This window comes from Cnephaeus nilssonii (genome assembly GCF_951640355.1).
Source record: "Cnephaeus nilssonii genome assembly, chromosome: 4".
NCBI lineage: Eukaryota > Metazoa > Chordata > Mammalia > Chiroptera > Vespertilionidae > Cnephaeus > Cnephaeus nilssonii.
In genome coordinates this window covers 2,246,009-2,269,734 of record NC_137075.1, presented here as the reverse complement: position 1 = coordinate 2,269,734, position 23,726 = coordinate 2,246,009, and the positions used below count along the sequence as shown (strand labels likewise).

Below are 23,726 nucleotides of genomic sequence, written 5' to 3'. Positions count from 1 at the left end.
TGTTACAAAGTTGTAGACAGGATGTAGCCAGGTACAGGGATATGGAAAGTCAGTCAAGGATTTCTGACTGAATTGGGGAAAAAAAATAAAAAAGCAAGTACCTAATTGTGGAATGGGAAAAGATGGCTAATTTAGACTTACCCTGAAAACGATTGACCAAAATAGACAAAGAACTAAGCCTGGGAAAAGAGTAAAGAGAAATAACAACAACATCTTGGCTTTAATACAGTGATGGGATTCAAAGTGCTTTAAGGATGAACCTTCCAGGAATGATATAGTGTGCCTTAAAAATTTTTTGGTCATTGTGCTATAACATTTGACTTGGGTTATTTTTGTAGATGTTAAAACTAGTGACCCCAGGTTACCTTAGCCCAGGATAGAACCAGAAGATAAAGTATGTAACTTGCCTTGGGTGAAAGGTATGTAGGGTGTTTTGGGTTGGGGGAGCAGGGATAGAGAATTGAGCCAGATGTGTTTTATAGGCCTGGCTTTGCCACTAATAGTAATAATGGCCTTGCACAAGTCATTTTACCTTTCTAGCTCTTAAAGAGTGGAATTCAGTGAACTCTTAAGAGTCCTTCTTCTAAAATTCCAGGAGCCTATAATACCAACATATACTGTATTCTAGTTACAATTATATTATCTCAGAATGGAATGTTTTAGAAATGCAGTTCTAAAAATAATTTTGTTTTAGGAATAAGTAAATATGGGCTGGAGAGAACTAATGGTTCCTTAAGAATTTTCTCTCAGCAAAATTTGGAAAATGCTTTTAGGATCTTCACTGCCTTCCCCCCACTTCCCACCTCCCCCCCATAATTAATGACCATGGCTGGTTTGCCATGGGCTTATCAGATTTACATGTAGGACAACCCGTACATGTATTATCTAATTATTGCTATTCTGTTCAAGGTCCTAGTGACTCCATAGGGAGTTTATTAGTTATATAAATGATACTGTCTTTATCTTTAGAATTGCAAGGTGGAGACTGTTTTCTATTTGAAGGGGAATTAGTTGGTGGTTCTTACGTCATAAAACGGTGGTATTCAAAAGCGTAAATGGATTGTTGCCAGTACAAGCACCCGTAATGCTCCCATTCTTTTCACATCTAGGCCAACTGGTCTTCAGGCTGTTGTCTGCGCTAGTGATCATTTGCTTATAATCATTGTTTTCCTTTCTTGACTTCCTCCAAAGTTGGTAAAGTGAAATTCCTTATGTGGTCCTGTCTGCCCTCCCTCTTTTTCTAGTCTCCCCATCCTGCCCCGTCCAACTTTCAGGCCAGGGCCGCAGAGAATGGAAAGCTATGGCTCCCTATCATTGTGCACTCTTATTACAGAGCCAAGGATTGTCACCAGTGAAGAAGTCATTATTCGAGATGGCCCTGCTCTCCCTGTCACCCTGCAGTGTAACCTCACCTCCAGCTCTCATATCCTTACATACAGCTACTGGACAAAGAATGGGATAGAACTGACTGCCACTCGTAAGAATGCCAGCAACATGGAATACAGGTGAGAGGGGCTAGCAGCTTCTGAGAAGATGGGAAGGAGTGTGGCTGAGCTTACTTGACACTCATAATCCATAATTATGCTATGTGAGAGAGACATGAGATATATATGGTCCTCTTCTGGAGAGTCTAATCCAATATATCTGAGGTGAGGCTCGGCAATCTATAAAAGATTTTCACATGATTCTAATGAGCTGTAGATGATCCTGTCATTATGATAATAGAAAGACTGAGGGCATAGGGAGTCAGGGTCACAATGCTAGTCAATAGGAAAGTTACAATTAGAATGCAGGTCTCCTGACCTAATCCTGTAGTTCGAGGAATCAAATTGAAATCTGCTTTAGGACTTTTAGAGCAAGGCCACCCTAAGTGACCTTTCCACTGGGTAGATGATTTCCTAGTGAATTACCTTTTAGGAGTATTTAATATAACCATAACCTGATCAGGACCAGTGGAAACGGCTGTTCAGTGATCTGGAATAAGGACGGCAGCCTGTAAATAATCCTTTGATGAAAGGGAGATATTTGCTGGTTGATGTTATCTGGCACCCGAAGATTTGGTGCTTTTTTGGAATATCTAGTAAAACATGACACCTCACCTTTCAGAATAGTTTGTTCCTGGTTAAAAACTAATCTGGGAAATGATCAGCTAACTCTGCTGGCAGCAGATACAGAGCAAAGAAAGAGTACACTTGCAGTGAGAATAGGAGAACCTGTGTATCCAGTAGTAGCAAGACCATCCTGCAGTATTTTGCAGAGTTGAGATTTTTTTCCTACCCCTTATTTAGTTGATCCACATTAATCATGGATCCTCCTCCTTTTGGGGGCAATGAAACTAAGATTCAAATAACTGTTGATTGCTTTCAAGGCCAATACCTGATAAGTTTCAGAATCAAGGCTAGATTTCAGGTCTTCTTTCTGGAATATGTCATTGTTTTTTTTTCTCCTGTACCATATCGTTAAGTGGCAAGCTAATCTATCTCCACTGTAGTTTCTTCTGATATAAACTTTGAAATAAAGCCTCTGTTATATCCTTACAGTTTGGAAAAGGTTAATCAAGTAGAGGTGTTGGGTGGAATAAAAGGCATTATTTCTTGGCCTGTCCATTAGTTTTACAAGTTTTGTTTTTGAGTTTTTATAATACCTCTTTCAATGTACCAAACACCCAGTCATGTTTCTCTTGGGTCTCATGCTTTCTCACCCAAAAAGCTTTAAATTGTAACTTCATAAAGTTTGAGCTTGACTTTATAAATGCATTTTCTCTTTTTTTCTCAGCATATTTATTTACTTATTTATTTATTTTTAACATATGTTATTGATTTTTTACAGAGAGGAAGGGAGAGAGATAGAGTTAGAAATGTCGATGAGAGAGAAACAGCAATCAGCTGCCTCCTGCACACTCCCTACTGGGTATGTACCCGCAACCAAGGTAAATGCCCTTGACCGGAATTGAACCTGGGACCCTTGAGTCCGCAGGCCGACGCTCTATCCACTGAGCCAAACTGGTTAGGGCTTTCTCAGCATATTTAAAGCTCTCCAGAAGTGTTCGCATTGTCAAGAGTTTTTTTTTGGAATCTGTGTTCTCCCACATTTTGTGGAATAACAACTGATGAGTCCCTTGGGCCACCTAATATTAAAGTCAGCTCTGGAGCCAGTCTCAGATCTTGCTTCTGCTTAGCCAATAGTGACATTTTCCATTTGCCTCATTTGCTTCCCAATAGCTAGTCATAGGGAATGTTGTGGGAAGATTTCAGCCCATTGGCATGACCTTATCTTCCCAAATTTCAAGGAACTTAAGAGTCCATCTAAGCCCTGGAGATAGAGCTTCTGCTTCTCCTCCAAGTTCTGGGACATTTGCTCCAAGCAGGTTAGTTGTGTCTGTTTTTCTGTTGGGAAGATACTGATTTAAGAAGAGGCACTTATGTCAAATTGAAAAGACTCTTGACTGCTCCTCGGAGACTATTATGTTACCATGGATATGCTGAGATAGTCGGGGGATGGGCAGTGTCTTTCCTCATCCATGGTCTCTTAACTCTTGTTTTTGGAATCAACAGTAAGAGGATAAATGCATTGGGCCAGTCAGTGGTCGAGGTGAGGAGTTTTTCTGACATTTACTAGTGCAGTAGAGTTGTGACCATCACAAGTATCATATTTTAACCACTGAGCAAACGAGCAGGAGCTATAGAATGTTTATTTTCTGGCCTGAAGGCTATTGTTTCTCTGCTTTCTGTAATTACACACCAGCGTTTCTGTACATGTTTAGGGAAGTGATGTATAGGCCACACTGGACTGAGCTGGTGTGAAGCTGGTCCACAGTGGCAAGAAAGCTTATTTGAGATGACCCTGTGGAATTCAAGGAAGTGCTGTTGTGGCTATTGTACATACTTCCTACAGTCTTTTCTGTCACTCTGCTTAATTTGGTTTGGATCTGTGCACAGCTGTTAATTCATTTGAGTTTGTGTTCAGTCATTCATTTGTTCATTCCTTTACTATATTCCATGTACCAGGCTACGTGCTGGGTATAGAACTATGCATCAGCTAAACAGTGCCTATCCGCCCTAATCAGTTTGGCTCAGTGGATAGAGCGTCGGCCTGTGGACTGAAAGGTCCCAGGTTCGATTCCGGTCAAGGGCATGTACCTTGGTTGCGGGCACATCCCCAGTAGGAGGTGTGCAGGAGGCAGCTGATCGATGTTTCTCTCCCATCGATGTTTCTAACTCTCTATCCCTCTCCCTTCCTCTGTAAAAAAAATCAATAAAATATATTAAAAAAAAATAAACAGTGCCTATCCACATAGAACTTGGTTTGTTGGGAAAATTATCAATCACATAAATATACAGAAAGTAGGGTGGGGCAGAAGTAGGTTTACACTTGTGAATATACAAAACACAGAATTTATTCTATATTATTTGTAAGTTACTAGAGGTCCGGCACACAAAATTCATGCAAGGGGCTTGACCCTTGCAGCATCGACAGGCCCTCACAGCCTTGGCTGGCCCTCGCAGCCCCAGCTTTGTCCATAAGGTCGTCCGGCTATTTGATCTAATTAGCATATTATCTCTTTATTATATAGGATTACATTATTTTTCATGCAAACAACTCTAAACCTGCTTTTGCCCCACTTTCTATAATTATGCATTGTGATAAGTTCAGTGTAGTTTGAGAGAGAATGTCAGGAAGGGGGGATGTCACTTAGGTTGAGGGTGAGAGGTGGGCCAAGATAATGGAAAAGGAGCTTAGGTGGCTAAGAGTGATGGAAGAGCATGCTATATAAAGAATGTCAAAGTTTTGAGATAGGAACAAGTTTGGCACATTAAAAAAAACAAGAGAGACCAGCAGGGCTGGAAAGTGGCTGAGATGAGGCTAGGGAGATGGGCAAGGTGCCAGGTCATGCAGGGCCTGGAATTTTAGCTAGAGCTAAAATCCTTAAAAGTTTAGCTACATCTCTGGCAGATGCTCTGATGGCAGATTTTTGTTTGTTTTGTTACTATCTCTGGGTCTTGTTAGTGAGTAAACTTATTGAAAGGCATGCTGCTAAAATACAGGGTAGAAGTGCAGGACTACTAAAAAAAGGTCTCTAGGGAAGCACAGAAACAAGTTTGCATTTTTCCTGTTCTTATTTATTTGACTGGAACTCAAGGTGAGCAAGAAGTCTTTGTGATGGCTTCATCTTCTATATCTGAATATAGATTATAATGCTTTGTACAGCCTTTTATTTTGATTACTTGTTTTGTGGTTTATTTGCGCCATTAGACTGAACACCTTAAGGTTTGGGAACTTGTGTCATTTCATCTTTGTATTTCTGGCACCCAGTAAGGAGTAACCCGGAGGGAGGTTTTTCCTTATAGGTAGGAGGAGGTAAGTTGCATTCAGGGGCACAGTTTGGAAAGCAGAGTCCCTGGTTGCCCCCCTGGATTCTCTTTTTGTATATTTTGACTGTTCCCAGATTCCTCACTTGATTTTTCTTCTCATCTCTGCAGGATCAGTAAGCCGAGAGCTGAAGATTCAGGCGAATACCACTGTGTATATCACTTTCACAGTGCTCCCAAAGCAAATGCTACCATTGAAGTGAAAGGTACAACGCAACAGAGGCTGTGGTGTGAGCCTCTCACCCTTCTTCCAAGATACTATTTTGGAGTCCCAGACTTCAAGCTTTTCTTGTTTCCATTATGGGAGGCAGTATAACTTTATTAGGACTCAGGAGCTCAGCTGCCCAGGTTTAAATCCACACCCCATCATTTACTAGCTGTGGGACTGTGATAAATTATTAATTTATGTACATTTTAGTTTCCTCATTTGTAAGACCTGCCTCATGGGTTTGTTAGGTGGATTAAATAAGTTTACATAGTAGGTTGAACTGTATGAAATTACTGTTTTTGTATGTTAATAATGCTTGAATGTTGACAGCTGTGTGTGGTTCAGCCTTATGTAAAGCTCTTAAAGCGGTGCCTTCTGAGTATTATTACATAGGTCTCTCCAGTGTTCTGGGTAAATATTAGCTATTTATAGATAATTCATTAGAATTTTTCTATTAACTCTGGGTGCATGGCATCTTAACACGTTAAGTGCCCAGCCTGTTTTGTCTTCTGGACGGAAAGTATAGTGTCAGTCACCGGTAACTGGGCACTTAATGTGTTAAAGATGAGGCTGCAGCTGAAAGATCCAAGAAAGACTAATAGAATTGTATGAGTTGGAACTACTTAAGTACATCAATAATCCCAGCTTTGCTGTGTTATTTCAAAGAAGCAACTGAGATCCAGAAAAGTGAAACCTCTGCTCTGTGCCGTACAGTGAGTTGGTGGTCAAGCTAGCATAGAACCTTAGGTTTTGACTCCTAGTCCTTTGTTTTTCCATTGTTCTCCCAATGACCATAGGGAGGCAGGGTTACTGTTTGAGGTTGGACCGAAGAGATGAAGGGTTGTTCTTTTTGTTTTGTTTTGTTTTTTAATTTTACGTAAGAGGACATCCTGTTCTTTAAATCCATAGGGTATGGTCTTTAGAAGCTAGAAGGATGCATTTAGGAAATAGGAAGGGCCTATATAGTAGGTATTCGATGTTCCTTAAAATATTTGGAAGCCTAAAAATTCAGATTCAAGTAGGCTCAGACACATTTAAAGTTTCTATTGTATGTTGTTATTAAATGAAAGTATGTCTGATGACATAGCCCTGACTTGTGAGTGCGTGGACAGCCAGACCTTTTCTGGCTGCCAGGCTGAATTCTAAAGCCTTGAAGGGGTTGAGTCACAGTTGCATGGTTTTAGTCTACACAGGCCAGAGAACCTGGGTTTGATTAATTCAGTGGCTTTCCTTGGAGAGATCTGGGTTTACCTTTGTTTTGAAAGAATGCCACATTTGTTCGACATGAGGATGAAGGTATGAGAAAGCGTTTTCTCAGCCAGCCAAGGGCATTTCCCCACTTGGGTGAGCTGAGCTCTGTGGGGAGACGCCTCTGTGTAAGACCTGAGGACCTGCAACATTCCAGGCTGAGCCTTTGGCACAAAGTCCAAGTGCAGAGGGAACAGGATGGGTGAGAGAAGGAAAGTGGTGTATCTAGTTAATAGTCCTCTCCAAGCCTAAAGGATAATTACATACAATTACAAGTCCTGATGAACTGTAATCCTAGTGATTTGATGTTAATGATTTCTAAGCAGCACTTTCAGGAGTGGAAACAAAGTTTATTTTTCCATTAGCTTGGCTGCTCGGGGTGGGATTCAGTGGCCCAGAGGCACCTTTCCTCACATTCTGTCGAGCAGATACGAAGTGATCTGGAGGGGGAGGGAAGGAGGCTACAGGCAAGAGTGTTTCCAGAGGAAGTTACAGCTTAGATGGTGTCTTGCCATAGTGAAGGCGCAGACTGTGCACTGTTGCATTTTTAGTGTACAATAGCCTTATTAGGGGGATAGAGCAGGTGGTGGTAATCCTGGTTTTAAAGAAGTAGACCGAAAGAAAATTCTTTTTATAGAATCCTAAAACATTTTGTGACTAGCTTGGACAGATATGTTCGTCTCTTAAGAAAATTCATAAAGAATTCTAGTCTTTCTCTCTTACCTCTCTTCTTGAATACCTGGACAGAAACCAATGAAACACTTACCGTCATCAGGTAATGGATAGTTTAATACGGTAAAGACTGACCACCTGGCGCTTTTTGAGTAAGTTTTTAAAGGTTTGCCTCAGGCCCCAAGTCATATTCTAGGCTAGCTCCCAAGTGTGGTGGGGTAGAAAACTGCCTTGCATTTAGAGTGGGGTAACCGGGGTGGTGTGTTATTCCCAAAGCATTTTGATATAAAGTCATTTTATTTCCTCAGTGCCTATAGGGTGGGGTGAGGACAGTTTTCTTTTTATAACTATAACTAGAGGCCCGGTGCATGAAATTCGTGCACTGGGGAGGGTGTCCCTCAGCCCAGCCTGCACCCTCTCCAATCTGGGACCCCCTCGGGGGATCGGGCCTAAACCTGAAGTCGGATATCCCTCTCACAATCCGGGACCACTGGCTTCTAACCTCTCACCTGCCTGCCTGATTGCCCCCTAACTGCTCCTCTGCCGGCCTGATTGCCCCCAACTACTCACCCCCAAGGCTTTTATTAGTATAGATATGACCCTTCACAGAAAATTTTACTAACCCTGCTTTACAATAAGGGCTTGACAATTGAATCACATGCCAAGATTTCCTTTCTTTGAATAGTGGACGGAATAATTATCTTGTCTTTAAGTTGCCCTGAAATTAAAATGAGATAATGACTTAGAAAACTATAAAAGCACCATATAAAGACAACTGTCTTTTTCATGTACTGAAAAGACAATAAAGTGGTAAAATGAAAAACACTATTTTTTTATTCTCCCCCTTCCTTCCTTTACAGCCTTTATTTAAACTTGAAACTTATAAAAATTTCACTCCAATTTTCATTTCTTTACATTCAGTATTATTTTGTATTGGTTTCAGGTTTTATATTAGTTACAGAATAGTGGTTAGACAATCGTATACTTTACAAAGTGTTCCCCGATATTTCCAGTACCCACCTGGCATCATACTATCATTACAACACTATTGACTATATTCCCTATTTAAGTGACAATGGGTTTACAGGTTCCTTCTAGTCTTTCTTTTGTGTTGTTCGCCTTTCCTTTCTCACTTCTTCACTCACTTTCCTTAGATAGTATCTCAATTGGCCATCAAAGCTCAGTGAAGGCACTGGGACACACTTACTCCAGTTTACAGACCAGGACACTGCGGCCAATTCCAGTTGCCTGTGGAACTTGACTCAGCACACAGGGAGCCCTCAGAGCCATGCTCTTTGCGCTTCCTAAGGGGCAGCGGCCCAGCAAACAGAACAAACCTTCCAGTCAGGCTTCCGAGCCTCTTTCTCAAGCACCTTTTCATTGCAGACGCTCCACATTCTTTCCTCTCCCCGGTCCCCTGCCCCCATTCTTTACTGCCCCCCTCCCTCCCCCTGGTCTCCGGAGCAGGTGGAAGGCTTCGCACTCACCGCCAAGGCATGCTCTGCCGTGGGGCAGGGCGGCGTGAGCTTGCTTTTGGGTCAAGGCGGGAGCAGGAGTCGCCGCCTCTGAAGTGTGAAGGCCTCCTGGGCGAGGCCCATTAGCACTGGGAGCTTCTCTGAATCACATCAGTCAGTCCAGTACCCTGCGTGCAGCACCTCTCCACCGAGGTGGCACCGCCCCTCAACCCCCGCCTCAGAGCTGTGGGTCCTTGCCCCTCCCCCCTGGGCTTCTTTCCATGCCCCTTGATCCCTGGCTGGGCCCACCCACGTCTTGGGGGCACTGCAGAACCTCTCTCTCTCTGCAGTGAGGCAGATCCCTGCCCTAGGTCTCTGCAAAGCTGTGAATCTGTGGCCAGAGGCCCGGTCTGGGTCTCAGCAACCCCATGCCTGCGATGTTCCCAGGGCCCAGCCGCGCCTCCCTGGGCAGCGATGTTCCTGGGGCCCCACTGGAGTGGCTAGGCCGCCAGCCATGCCTCCCCTGGGCTGCGATGTTTCCAGAGCCCCACGGGAGTGGCTAGGCCGGCCAGCCATGCCTCCCCTGGGCTGTGATGTTTCCAGAGCCTCACAGGAGTGGCTAGGCCAGCCGGCCATACCTCCCCTGGGCTGCAATGTTTCCGGAGCCTCACAGGAGTGGCTAGGCCGGCCGGCCATGCCTCCCCTGGGCTGCGATGTTCCTGGAGCCCCACGGGAGTGGCTAAGCAGGCCCAGTCGCTCCTCCCCGGGGCTGCGATGTTCCCAGGGCCCCGCAGGCGTGGCTAGGCGGGCTGCTGCCCTTTCCGGGGCCTACGATGGACCCAGACCCCTCAGGTGGCGTCTGGTGCTGCCCACCCTACTCCCCCTCCCTGGCCCGATGGACTGGTACCTTGTGGGCAGTGTCTTGCGCCGGCCTTCCTCGCCCAGATGGACTGGAACCCCCAGGAGCTGGCCATGGCGATGCCCGCCCACCACGTATGCAAATTAACCTCCATCTTTGTTGGGTTAATTTGCATACTCACTCTGATTGGCTGTGGGCGTAGCGAAGGTACGGTCAATTTACATGTTTCTCTATTATTAGGTAAGATATTTCTTTAGCATCTGTTCTGCACAAAGCCTTTTTCTTCCCCATCTGGCTTTAATCTTCACAACTCTGAGGTAAATGCTGTTATCTCCACTTTCCAGGTGAGAAATTGAGGCTGAAAGGATTAAATGACTTACACAGAGTGACAGTTAAGCAGTGGAGCCAGGGTCCTCACCTAGGTGCTCTAGTGCCAGAGCCTGTTCCCCTAAACACTAAACCATGTGGCATGTTCAGCACATAACAATTGAAAGGTCTCAGACTAAGTTAGAAGAAATGGGATCTAATTCCAGCCCTGCCGTTAAACTTACCAGTCACTTTTCTTCCTCGGCTGCCCAATGTATGATGAAGTAGGTTGAGATAGAGGGTCTCTAAGGTTCGGTAAGTCTCCTATCGTCTGTGATTTCCTTTTATGGACACAGACGAGGAAATCGTTGGGTTATTGGAGGAAATGTTTTCTAAGCTTCTTTTCCTGGTGGTTGTGACTTTCACCTTCTCAGCTTTGAGAATGTTACTTTAGGGCCTCCACAATTCTGCTCACTCATCTCCCTTTTTTATGGAACATTCCCCCCTGACCTCAAACACTGATCTCAAACACTGGTGCCAGGACTGGTGTTAAAGCAGTGGTTCTCACACTTGGTTTGATGTGTTTAACTATGGCCTGAGAATCAGGCTTATTAAGAGCACTGGGTGGTTATAGTGTGTATCCAAGGTTAGAATCACTTCAGTGCTTCCTAGTCAGTGATTTCACCTGCAGGAAAGGGAAAGGCCTCATCTGTGGGAGGCAGCACAAGTCCCAGACTGCCCTAGTTTTCATAACCAGTGATGAACCTACTCTGTAGAGAAGCCTATTGAGCCAAAAGCTGACATCCTTTCTGCTTCCATCTTGACCAGTCGCATATTGCTTGTTGGGCTTAGCCTTTTGGTTAGTAAATTTTAACACTCTCTCTGCCTTCACCAAGTCTCTAACTTGCCTACAACAACAATGAGGTACATCTGGAATTTTATATTTTGCATAAAGGAAGCAAAGAAATCGTTTATACAGTATCATTATATTTACTTAGACATAGCCCACTCATTGAAAACACCTTTAAGGATTGAGTTGTGAAGTTAAGAATTTACTTTGAAAAGAGAATACCAAATAAGCAGTCCATGTAAGAGGCCACATACCTTTCTCAGCTCTGTTATGTTTAACTTTACTTATCAGCTTCAGCTGAACATATCGCTGTTGTGTAAGTTGACACTTTCTACAGCCACCATCCTGGCAATGGAGCTGAATGCTTTGCTGAAGTGCAGGCAGGTCAGGCAACAGAAGGTACTGAGGAATGCATTTGTCCTCGACCCAGGTCATAAAATTGGGTCAGGCATTGCTGGGTAACTAAAAGTCTTTTGAATTCCTTTCGTTGCCATTCATTAGGATACTGGAAGGATATCCATTAACCTGATTAGAGAAGGTGGATAGCAAGGTGAGAGATTGAGTTTACTCCTAGTGAGTCTGTGATCTCTCTTAAAAGTCTCTTTGTTACCTCCTTACCACTTCTGCCCTCACTCTTGTCGTCGTCTATGCGTCCTTGAGAGGGTACAGGGAAGTAAAGAGTATCTGCTTTGTCAGACTCCTCAGATCTACCTTCAGACCATCAGGACCTGATTAAGCCGTTCATTATTAAATGGCAAGCCCATTTGAGGTGAGGCACCTAATCAATATCAGTAGGCCATTAATGACTATAATTTGTCAGTGTCTGACCTGATTAAACCTTATTAGAGTCACTAACAGAAATCCTGTTTATATCAGCAAACAGGGAGAGAACATGGTAATCAGCATCTCTTTGATTTCTTAGAACTCAGAGTGCCTGAGTCTAGGCCTAGCCTTTCCTTGCTCCAACTAGCAGCTCAATTTAAATGTTTATTTTTTACCCTGAACTCCAAACATATGCTAGATTGCTATAGAAATGTAATTTCATCCTCACAAGACCTCTATGAAGTATGTGGGTATTATTCTCATTTTACAAAAGTGAAAACTGAAACTCAAAGGATTTTAAATGACCCATCTTAGGTTACTCATTGGGTGAGTAAGAAAGTCTCCATAGGGCCCAAATGGGGTAATGTGTGTTTGATTGGGTGGCTATGTTTGTTATCTATTGCTTAAAGCATCACACACTTGTTACCTCATAGTTTCTGTGGGTCAGGAATTGGGGAGCAGATTAGTGGCATGGCTCTGGCTCAGGGTCTGTCAAGCTATTGGCTGGGTCTGCAGTCTGAAAACTTGACTGGGGTTGGAGGATCTGTTCCCCAGGTGGCTGTCTCAGGTGGCTGTTGGCAGAAGGCCTTAGTTTCTCACTACCTGAGCCTCCTTACAGACTGTTTGAGCGTCATTGCAGTGTGTGATTCCAGAGAGAGCAAGGGAAAACCTCGCTTTCTTTTGAACTAGTACCTAAAGTTGTATACCTTTACTTCTGCTTTATTTTTATTCATTAGGATTAAGTCACTAAGTCCAGCCCACACTTCAAGGGAGGGAAATTAGGCTCCTTCTCTTGAAGGGAAGAACATTGGAGGGTTTGTGGACACTTTAAAACCACACTGGTGGACTCTGAGCCCCAGGGGCCCCCTCTGACTACTGCGGACACGTGCTGAGAGCCTGGGCGTTCTTCTTGCTCTGTGGTTCTGCTGTCCTGCTCAGCTGGTAGGGCAAGAACAGGCTTTCTGATTGGGCAGCTACTGTAAAGGAGAGAGAGAAGTGAAAAAAACTTCTCATTGGCCCAAAGGCTAAAGTAATAGTTACCACCATTTCCTATAGGGATATAGTAATGTGGGTTGGGTTCATTTTTCTCTCTGCCGAGTACACAGGTGATATTTTCACCATCCCAAGAATGACTATTGAGCGCATTAGTCTTTTGAGTATGTTAGGTAGAGGGGCTATTCCTGAGCTTCACTCTTTATTATTTGCTAAATTGTGGAGAAAACAGCAATACATCTAACCATTGAAAACTCTTACAGGCTTTTACTGTGTAAACATGGCCAACAAAGTGTGGTGGGAGTTAGCTAAGTTCCTAGCGGTGATCTCCTAAACACCAAGGAAGGAGTGGAGACCATCTCCACCCCTCTCTTCACGTCTTCACCTTCAAGTCTTTTCAGAATAGCAACCTTTTAGAGGCTGTGGAGCCTTAAACCAATTCAACTTTTAGCCTTTTAGGTGTTTCGGATGTGTAATCTTGGAGATGATTCCCCATGCCAAAAATTGATGGTACTGAACTCACAGTACTTTTGAAATTAGTCAGATAACTGGGCCAGATTGGGTATTCTTCATGGGGCAAAGGAGAATGAAAGTGGAAAGATATATCACATGTAAGCTGATTTCTAAAATTTGTATCTCCACCCTGAGCTCCAGACTTGATACTTGTCTACTTGACAGCTTCACTTGAATGTTAAGTAAGCATTTTAAATGTAACGTGTCCTAAAATTTGAATGCCTAGTTTTTACTACCATCAAGTTACTGCATCCCCAAACCAAATAAAAATAAGCAAACAACCCACCCTAATACTTCTGCAATTTTCCTCATCTTAGTAACTGAAAACTCAATTCTTTCAATTACTCAAGCCAGAAATCATGGGGTCATTCTTGACTCCTTTTTCTCTCACATCCCACATCCAGTCCATTAACAGATATATTAACTTAATGTATAAAATATATACAGAGTCTCCTCCTTTCTACTACTCCTGCCCGTGTCCAAACCACCCTCTCTTTGGCCCGGATTACTGTAGTCGCACCCGATTAGTGTTGTTTCCACTGTTGTTTCTCTACAACTGTCATCCACACAATAGCAAGAGGCAGCCTGTTAAAACATACAGGTCATGCCATACCCACACTCACTACTCACCAGCTGAGTCAGAGTAAATGCCAGTCATTTCACTGGCCTACGAAGTCCTATCTGATCTGGGCTCCATTCTTTCGGATTTCCTATCTGCCATCTTCCCCTTGCTTACTGTGTTTCAAAAAACTCCCCATGCTACCCTTTATACATAATAAGCACATTTCTGCCTCAAGGCTTTTGCTTTTCCCTCTACTTGGAGTGTTTTCCCCACAGATACGAGTGGCCTACACCCGTATTTACTTCATGACTGTGATAAAATGTACCTTATTAGAAAGACTTTCTCCCCACAACTCTGTCATATCTGGCATGTAGTGGGCCAACTAGAGGCAAGGTGTGGTAGCTCTTCTGCTTGTGTCGCCCAGTTCTCCCATGATGGTGTTTTAGTTCATGTGTGACCATGGAGTTTACTCCTTCAAGTGCTTAAGATGGCCTTTAATATCCATTGACTGAGGACATTTTCTTTGAGGAAGGGTGACCACTGAAAAGTGACCCAGTACTGTGGGAGAAATTTGGCATGGTGGGAATAAGATCGCGCCAGCCTGACCCACTCGCTTCTGTAATGAGGAATTTTGCCTGGAAAAACAAAAAGACATTTCCTTTGTAACATCATATTTAGAAAACACCTCACACTGAGTAGTATTGAGCAGACCTATTTGGTAAGCAGTGGTTATAGAGAGCTTGGGGCCTTGCTCAGTCTATTCCTGTCCTGGTGCTTCTGGGGCTAACCTGTGAAGCACAATCTGAGAGTAGCAGGACTTTGGGTTATTTTTAAGCCAAGAAAGCCAAGCCAGTCAGAGGGGAAACATGGGATCAGCCCATGATGTATGGCAATAACAATTCCATAGGCTTTTAGTCTCAAAATGAATGTTTTATTGACATTCACCTATCCAAGGACACAATGTAGGCAGGGGCTAGAATTGTATCTTTTTGACAATGGGTATAGAACTGAAGCACAAAGTAATTAAAGAGGACCAGCAGAACTGGACTTTGGACCAGGCCTATTGATTCTCTTTCCCATCTTGGCCAACAAAGTGATGTCTGGCCTAACTTTGAATTTATTGCTTTCAGATTACTGTAACTGGTAAGGAGTGGTGGAAAATATAGTTAAGATCAAAGAAGGCTAGTTTCAAAGAAGTAGCCTTCATCTCAGGCTTCTTGGATCCTTGAAACTGTTCTAATTTTAAAGTTATAGGTGCTGTTTATTTCTTCCTAAGTGATCCGTAAAAGCAGAGAAGACTAACAGCCCCTCGCATGTTTAGAAATTCCCCTAAGATTGGGTTTATTGAGATTACTACAAATCAGATGCGTAAGTCAGATTCTTAAGCTGTTAATAAAATCTCTTGGGACACTGATTGAATCTCCTGTTTCTTCCCTTCTTCCCTTTGTGAAGACTAATTTGCTGGATTTCTTCTTTCCTGGCAGAGCCTTGGCTATTAATATTCATTAGATAACTTCTCCAGGAATTCATTGTTTTTACAGACCTTGAAGTAGAACTTCATTTTAGGTGTTTGATCTCAGAGATTCCTCATTTCCTTAAGGGTATATATGACATTGGACATAAACGACAGTTGTTAGTGAGGGTGTTTTAAGAAAAACCATGACTGGAAAAGGAGATGATAATAGCTTCTGTTTTCTCTTTCTTTAAAGGATGGCTCACTTTAGGGCAGCTAAGCCTGTGCCCTCTCTGAGTAGGTTCACTTCACATTGAGTATCCTAACCTGGTGTGTGCTTGTGCTGCTTTGGTGGAGGGGAGATGGGGGTGGGGTGGTTCCATCGCTCTCTTCTCACCCGAAATGCAGATCAGCAAAGCTGAATCTGAGAGTGAGCCGGTGACTGACTGTGTTAGAAGGAAGGCTCTGAGCCCTTGGGTGAGCCTTTGTGTCCCACTCAGCGCTGGCTCCCATGGTAACTGTGTAACACTCTCACAGCTGCTCCTGATATCACCGGCCATAAACGGAGTGAGAACAGGAATGAAGGGCAGGATGCCATGATGTACTGCAAGTCAGTTGGCTACCCCCACCCAGAGTGGGTCTGGCGCAGGAAGGAGAACGGTCTGTTCATGGTGAGTAGGAAGCAGCCTGGGTCTCTGGCTACTAGATTTTTCTCCTGGGGAGGCCCAGACATCTGGGCCAGTTGCTACAACTGCCATAGGGGCATGGCTTTGGTCACCTTTCTAGAGTCATGAATGGTTACAGCCTGAATCTGGAGGTCAGTGACAGTTTCTGTCCAGCATGGAAACGCTGTGGATGATTTGTTAACGCTGTCTGTCTGGTAAGGGATTAGACTGCTTGCCTTGAAGGTACAACATTGAAAGAGCTAACCCCAATTTTAAGCTTTTACTATTATTCTAGTCCAGTGGTCGGCAAACTGCGGCTCGCGAGCCACATGCGGCTCTTTGGCCCCTTGCGTGTGGCTCTTACACAAAATACCACGTGCGGGCGCGCACGTACAGTGTGATTGAAACTTCGTGGCCCATGCGCAGAAGTCGGTTTTCGGCTCTCAAAAGAAATTTCAATCATTGTTCTGTTGATATTTGGCTCTGTTTGTTGACTGATGAGTTTGCCGATCACTGTTCTAGTCTGTTTATCCTAAAGAAAATAATGGCTTTTAAGTGGTCTTAATGTTTTGGGGAAGACAAGGCAGAGAACAAATGTTAGCATATTCCTGAAACACGGGATTAGGAATTGAGGCACCCTGATGAGGCCCAAGGGCAACCTTAGACATTGGAAATCTGACAGTATCTGTTCCAGGAAAAGGTTTAAAAAAATTTTTTTTTCTAATCTGTAGCATGATTCTTTTTTTTAAAATCCTCACTTGAAGGCATACTTTTTATTGATTTTTTTTTTTTTTAAGAGACAGAGAGAAACATTGATCAGTTGCCTCCTATACACACCCTGACCAGGAATCGAACCCACAAACCTAGGTATGTGCCCTGATCAGGAATCAAACCCACAATCTTTCTGTGTACGGGATGACCAACTGAGCCAAGGCCCGTGGCATGATTCTTTTTTTTTTCTTTCTTTCTTTTTCAAAGAATACATCTTAGATTTATTAGGAGAAAGAGATCCTGAGGGTAATAATTTTCCATTCCCTTTCCAGGCCTTTTTGCAAAAGAAAAACTGATAATCTAGATGAATTTTTTCTATTTTTTTAAAATTAAATCTTTTTAAAAAATATTTTATTGATTTTTTTACAGAGAGAAGGGAGAGGGATAGAGAGTTAGAAGCATCAATGAGAGAGAAACATCAATCAACTGTCTCTTGCACACCCCCTACTGGGGATGTGCCCGCAACCAAGGTACATGCCCTTGACCTGAATCAAACCTGGGACCCTTTAGTCAGTAGGCCTACGCTCTATCCACTGAGCCAAACTGGTTAGGGCTTAAATTAAATCTTTATTGTTGAAAGTATTACATATGCCTTCTTTCCCCCGCTCCCCCATTGACTCCTTCTAGTCCGCCCCCACCACCCACTCCAGGCCTTCACCACCCTATTGTCTGTGTCCACAGGTTATGCATATATATATACAAGTTCTTTGGTTGAACCCTTCCCACTCACTCATCCCCACCTTCCCTCTGAGATTCAGCATTCTGTTCCATGCTTCCACGTATCTATTGTAATCAGTTTATTTTGTTCATTAGATTCAACATATGAGTGAGATTAATGTGATACTTGTCTTTCCCTAGCTTATTTTGCTTAGCATAATACTCTCCATGCTGTCTCAAAGGCTAAGAGATTCTTCTTTTTTTACATAGTATTTCATATATTTCATGGTACCACAGCTTTTTTATCCACTCATCCACTTATAGGCAGTTGGGCTGTTTCCAGATCTTAGCTATTGTAAATTGAGCTATTGTAAATGAACACAGGGGTACATCCATTCTTTCTGATTGGGTGTTTCGTGTTTCTTAGGATATATCCCTAGAAGTGGAATCACTGGGTCATATGGCAGTTCCATTTTTAATTTTTTGAGGGAACTCCATACTGTTGCCCATAGTGACTGTACCAGTCTCTGCATTCTCACCAGCAGTGCACTAGGGTTCCCTTTTCTCCACATCCTCACCAGCACTTGTCATTTGTTGATGGTAGCCATTCTGGCAGGTGTGAGGTGATACCTCATTGTTGTTTTAATTTGCATCTCTCTGATGATCAGTGCCTTTGAGAATTTTTTCCTATGTCTCCTGGGCTACTGTATGTCCCCTTTGGAGAAGTGTCTATTTAGGTACTTTGCCAATTTTTAACTGGATTGTTTGTCTTCCTCCTGTTATGAGTTCCTTATATATTTTGGATTTTAACCCTTTATCAGATGTATCATTGCCAAATATGTTCTCCCATACAGTGGGCTCCTTTTCATTTTGATGATGGTTTCTTTTGCTGTGCAGAACTTTTTATTTTGATGTAGTCCCATTTCTTTATTTTCTCCTTAGTTTTCTTTGCCCTAGGAGATGTATCTATACACGTATTGCTACAAGAGATGTCTGAGATTTTGTTGCCTGTGGTTTCTTCTAGGATTTTCAGGGTTTTACAACTTACATTTAAGTCTTCTATCCATTTTGAGTTTATTCTTGTGTATGGTGTAAGCTGGTGGTCTAGTTTAATTTTTTGCATGTATCTGTCCAATTTTCCTTATTAGAGAAACTGTTGTGACTCCATTGTATGTTCCTGCCTCCTTTGTCAAATATTAATTGAGTGTAATGTCTTGGCTCGATTTCGGGGATCTCTGTTCTGTTCCATTGATCTATATGCCTGTTTTTGAGTCAGTACCAGGCTGTTTTTGTTTATTTATTTTTTATATATTTCTTTATTGATTTCAGAGAGGAAGGGAGAGGGAGAGAGAGATAGAAACATCAATGATGAGAGAGAATCATTGATCGGCTGCCTCCTGCACGCCCCCTACTGGGGATCGAGCCCGCAACCCAGGCATGTGCCCTTGGCTGGAATCAAACCTGGAACCCTTCAGTCCCCAGGCCGACGCTCTATCCACTGAGCCAAACCAGCTAGGGCCGTACCAGGCTGTTTTTGATTACGGTGGCTTTGTAGTATAACTTGATACCTTGTATTGTGATCCCTCCAACTTTGTTTTTCTTTCTCAAGATTGCTGTGGCAATTTGTGGTCATTTTTGGTTTCATATAAGTTTTTGGAGTATTTAGTCTAGATCTGTGAAATATGCTATTGGTATTTTAGTAGAGATTGTATTGAATCTGTAGATTGCCTTGTATAGTATGGACATTTTAAGTTAATTAATATTTTATGTTAATTCTACCATTCCTTGCACACCGTATATTGTTCCACTTTTTTATATCTTTTTTTTATCTTTTTTCAATGTCCTGTAGTTTTTTGAGTACACGTCTTTTACTACCTTGGTTAAGTTTATTCCTAAGTATCCTAATTTTTTGGTTGCAATGGTAAATGGGATTTTTTGTTTAGTTTCTCTTTCTGAGAATTTATTATTGGTGTATAAAAAAGCCATCAATTTTGGGGTGTTGTTTTACCCTGCTACATTGCCAAATTCATTTATTAAAACTAGTAGTTTTTTGGTGGAGTCTTTAGTGTTTTCTGATTTCTATGTACAGTATATCATCTGTGAATAATGAGAATTTTACTTCCTCCTTTGGAATTTGTATGCCTTATATTTCTTCTTCTTGTCTGATCACTGTGGCTTGGACTCTCAGGACTGTGTTGAATAGGAGTGGTGAAAAGTGGACATCCCTGTCTTGTTCCTATGGGTGTTGGATTTTGTGGAATGATTTTTCTGCATCTATTGATATGCTCATGTGATTTTTATCTTTCATTTTGTTTATGTGATGTATCATGCTTATTGATTTGCGAACATTGTACCAGCCTTGCTTCCCTGGAATAAAATCCCACATGGTCATGGTGTATGAACTTTTTATATTGCTGGATCCGATTTGCTAATATTTTGTTGAGGATTTTAGCGTCTATGTTCATCAGGGATATTGGCCTGTAATTCTCTTTCTTTGTAGTGTCTTTATATGGTTTTGGAATTAGGATAATGCTGGCCTCATAAAAAGAGTTTGGAAGTGTGCCTTCCTCTTGGATTTTTTTTTTTTTTAATAGTTTGAGGAGGATAGGTGTTAGTTCTTTGAATGTTTGGTAAAACTCCCCTGTGAAGCCGTAGGGACGCCTGCCCTGTGGCATGATTCTTGATGGTATTGGGAAAGTCAAAGCTTTAAACTCTTAGTTTCTCTCTGATTCACTGATGTTTGGTTAATCTCCTTTTCTATCAGAGAAGTGTCATATACATTCCTCCTGTTCCCAGTCCTTGTATGCCCAACACTATATTTATCAGGTGTACTTGTTAATTATCAATCTTCAGAATCAGAAGGACCTGATGACCATCATATCCAGCTTCTTCAGAAAGGTTACTTATTAACCAAGGTAAATTAGTGACAAAACCGAGGATCAAATCTAGTTTATTAAACACTTTTAAGTCCTGCCCTAGCTGGTTTGGCTCAGTTGTTAGAGCGTTGGCCTGTGGACCAAAGGGTCATGGGTTTGATTTCTAGTCATGGGTACATATCTTGGTTGCAGGGGCGCATGTGGGAGGCAGCCAGTCAGTGTGTCTCCCTCAGGTCGATGTTCCTTTCTCTCCTCTCTCTCCCCTTCCGCTTTCCCTTTCTCTCTCTCTCGAAATCAATGGAAAAATATCCTTGGATGAGGATTTTAAAAAAAATCAATTTTTCTTCACATTCTATGACCTCTCAATAATATTATGTTAGGTGTTGATAAGGACTAACCTGACTAGATTTCAGAAACCCTTTAATAAGGGGATTGGTATGAGGAATGGAGAGGTGAAAATACTGCATTTAGTCTTTCAGAGCAGGCTCTGGAAGAACAACAAGACATTGAGAATTTTGCAGTGCTAGCAAGGAAATGCCCATTGTTCTTTATTGGTCCCTGGTGGGAGGACCTTTGAGCTTTGGTCAGAGCAGTTTGGGGTTTCCTCACTGGGTATTTTCATCTCCTGTTCTCATGACTACGGAATCTTAAGTATCTGTTATATTTTGAAAAACATTTAAAATCAAACGTTGGTACTTCCTCTTGCTGCCAAGCTATATATCGTAGGTTAATGCCTTTAAAAACCATTTTGTTTGAACGGCCTAAATTTAGTGGAGTGCTGAGATAAAATGCTTTCAAGTTTTTCTAGATACTGATTTCAGCAATTTCCTAACATCTGTTTTTGGACAAATCCCGTAGTTTTCTTGGATCTCTTATTCTAAGTCACTTATTTTCATCTTTGTGTATTCTCACTTTTTTTTGCCCCTGAGCAGGATATTGCTAATAACTCTGGCCGCTTCTTCATCATCAACAAGGAAAATTACACTGAGTTGAGCATCATGAACCTCCAGATCACAGAGGACCCTGGCGAGTATGAATGTAATGCCACCAACTCCATTGGCTCTGCCTCCGTCCTCACCATCCTCAGGGTACGGAGCCACCTGGCCCCACTCTGGCCTTTCTTGGGAATCCTGGCTGAAATCATCATCCTTGTGGTGATCATTGTTGTGTACGAGAAGAGAAAGAGGCCCGATGAAGTTCCTGACGGTAAGGGCATCCCTGCAAAATAGCTATAATGTTGAGGTGGTTTTGCTGGGTAGTGTCTAAGGATGTTGGGATTCAATCCCAAAAGGAGAGAAGGAAAATTCTTTTACGGGTTTCTCATCCACTACCCCCAAAATTAGGCACCTAGAGCTCTAATATTAGCTCTGTGCTTCCACTTAAGTGTTCTCCAGACCCCAGTGCTGTCTGCCCTTTAGGCCCCGTGTGGGAAGTGGGCAGCTGTGGAATTGTTAGTTCAGCTCTGTCCTCCTCCAGTACAGATCATCAGGCAGATTGAGCTTGAGGAGAATCCAAGTCAAGCCTAGAAGCCACCCCAAGATCGCAGGCCACCTGGCCTTTCAGGCAGATTTAAGGTATCTAATTGGTTGTGACATAGTTGCCTGATGTAGCCCCTGTAGGTCACTCACTGCCCACATTTAGTCAGACTGTTCTCAGGAAAAGCTATTGGAACAAGCCAGCCTTTGGTTCTCTTGGTTGGTTCTTTCAATAGGTTTTGAACATTCTTGGTGAAACCAGCCCCCGCCCTCCACCCCAAGCAGTAACACCTGAAGTTCAGAGGCAGCACCCCATGTTGTCCCTCCCCTCCCCCCCCGCAAGCTGACCTGGGGTCAGAGAAGGGTTGATCTTAGCAGCAGAACTATAGAGAATTGTTAAGCATTAAGCATTGGAAAGAATAAGAATCTTAGATTATTGGAAAGTCCTGAGGCATTTTTGTGTGTTTTTTGTCATAGATGTTCAGTTTCTAACCCAATTGATTATAGTTGTGGGGAGCTACTGATGGACACTTGGATCAGTAGTTGTTCAGATTTCTAACTGGCTTCTCATCCCCGCCTTCCTGCCCTATAGCATCACCAGTAAAAACAAACTCATTGGCCAGTCAGCTATTACCACCACTTGCCTGTCACTGACTAGGCTAGAAGGGTCTGCATGTAAGCTCAGTGGAGGCTGACTTTGAGTGATGTGAAGATGCCAGCTCTAATTCGACAGTCCTGGGCCTGTGCTTGTACACTGGTATTATTTCCTGTCCTTGTCCCTGTGGCTGGACAGTGGGACTGCATCACCTACCCTGTGTGTTGGGGAGAGCACTAAGGGAAGGCTGTGCTCTCATAGACTGTGCAGCCCTGAAGGAATGCAGTGATTCCCAACTCTTTGGACGGACAGGTTTGAGAGCAAGAGCCATTTATTTCCCCTTCTTTTCCTTTTGTTTCAGCAACTCCTAATTTTCTTTGCTTGCGTTAAGTAGAGTGAGTATTAGAGTGAAGCTGGCGGAAAGGTGTTTTGTTAAAACTAACATTGCACATGGGAAGACGTGGTGGACTCCTCTCCAGATGTACATTCAGCAGTGATCTAGATGGAGAGATGGGGTAGACTTAGGCTGGAAGCATATAGGCCTTGGTAAATAAATGAGTCAGTTCCCTGCAACATAAGTGTTCCAAGGATTTCTACTTTCCTTCTAAGTCCATAGAACTGTTCTATGAAATACAATTGTTTTCTTGGGATTTTCATGTATGTATGTATTATGCTTTTCCTCTATATTTTCTTCTTCCTGCTACAAACTAGGACTCCCAAGGCAGAGTTAGGGACAAGTTGACTATATGGTTTCAGCATTGGCCCTTTGGAAGCAGTTATGCCTCAGCCCAAAAAGGCCTTTTTTAAATCTCCTCAGAATGCTTTTGAGTTACTAAGTATCGCCATTATCAGTCTTCCCTTTGGAAATATTGAGAAGCAAAAAGTCAGTTAGAAAAAGACAGGTGCGGGCTTCAAAACCAGTTTTTCAGAGTTTTAAGATGAGGCTGGCTGCCACTCTCTCGGCAGTGACGCTGGCTCAGCACGCAGCCGGGCCGAGGTCCCAGTCTCCCTGTGGGAAGCACTTCTCTTACTCGGCTGCCCTCCAGCACACGTGGAAGGCTCTCAGGTTGGTTTGAGAAACGGGTAGTGTTATTTTGATCTGACATGTGCTCATACCCGCTCAGGGAAGCAGCTCTTTTTTGAAGAGCTCCATGGTGGTTGAACTCAAAGGGGGCCAGTTTGTTATAGGAGACATCTGTGGCCAGCAAACCTTCTGCACGGCTTCCTGGAGGGAAACTACTTCTTTTAAGCTAAATTATTATAGACAATGAATGAATCCTACCTAAGAGATTACTACAGGGTAAGTGCAAAGTAAAACCTCCTTGCTCCAGTCTCTTGGAAGAATAATGCAAGCAGATTTTACTTTCTGTTGTTGAAT

General features: G+C 42.8%; 1 protein-coding gene across 2 annotated transcripts in view; it reads left to right on the top strand.

The window, feature by feature from the left end:
- The window catches only part of NPTN (neuroplastin), a 75,402-nt gene that overhangs the window by 44,048 nt on the left and 7,628 nt on the right, over window positions 1-23,726 (top strand). For both annotated transcript variants that reach the window (XM_079768770.1, XM_079768769.1), the window contains 4 exons: window positions 1,334-1,505; window positions 5,481-5,575; window positions 15,847-15,980; window positions 21,211-21,484. In XM_079768770.1, the coding sequence (XP_079624896.1) occupies window positions 1,334-1,505; window positions 5,481-5,575; window positions 15,847-15,980; window positions 21,211-21,484 (675 nt within the window). The remainder of the gene's footprint in view (window positions 1-1,333; window positions 1,506-5,480; window positions 5,576-15,846; window positions 15,981-21,210; window positions 21,485-23,726) is intronic.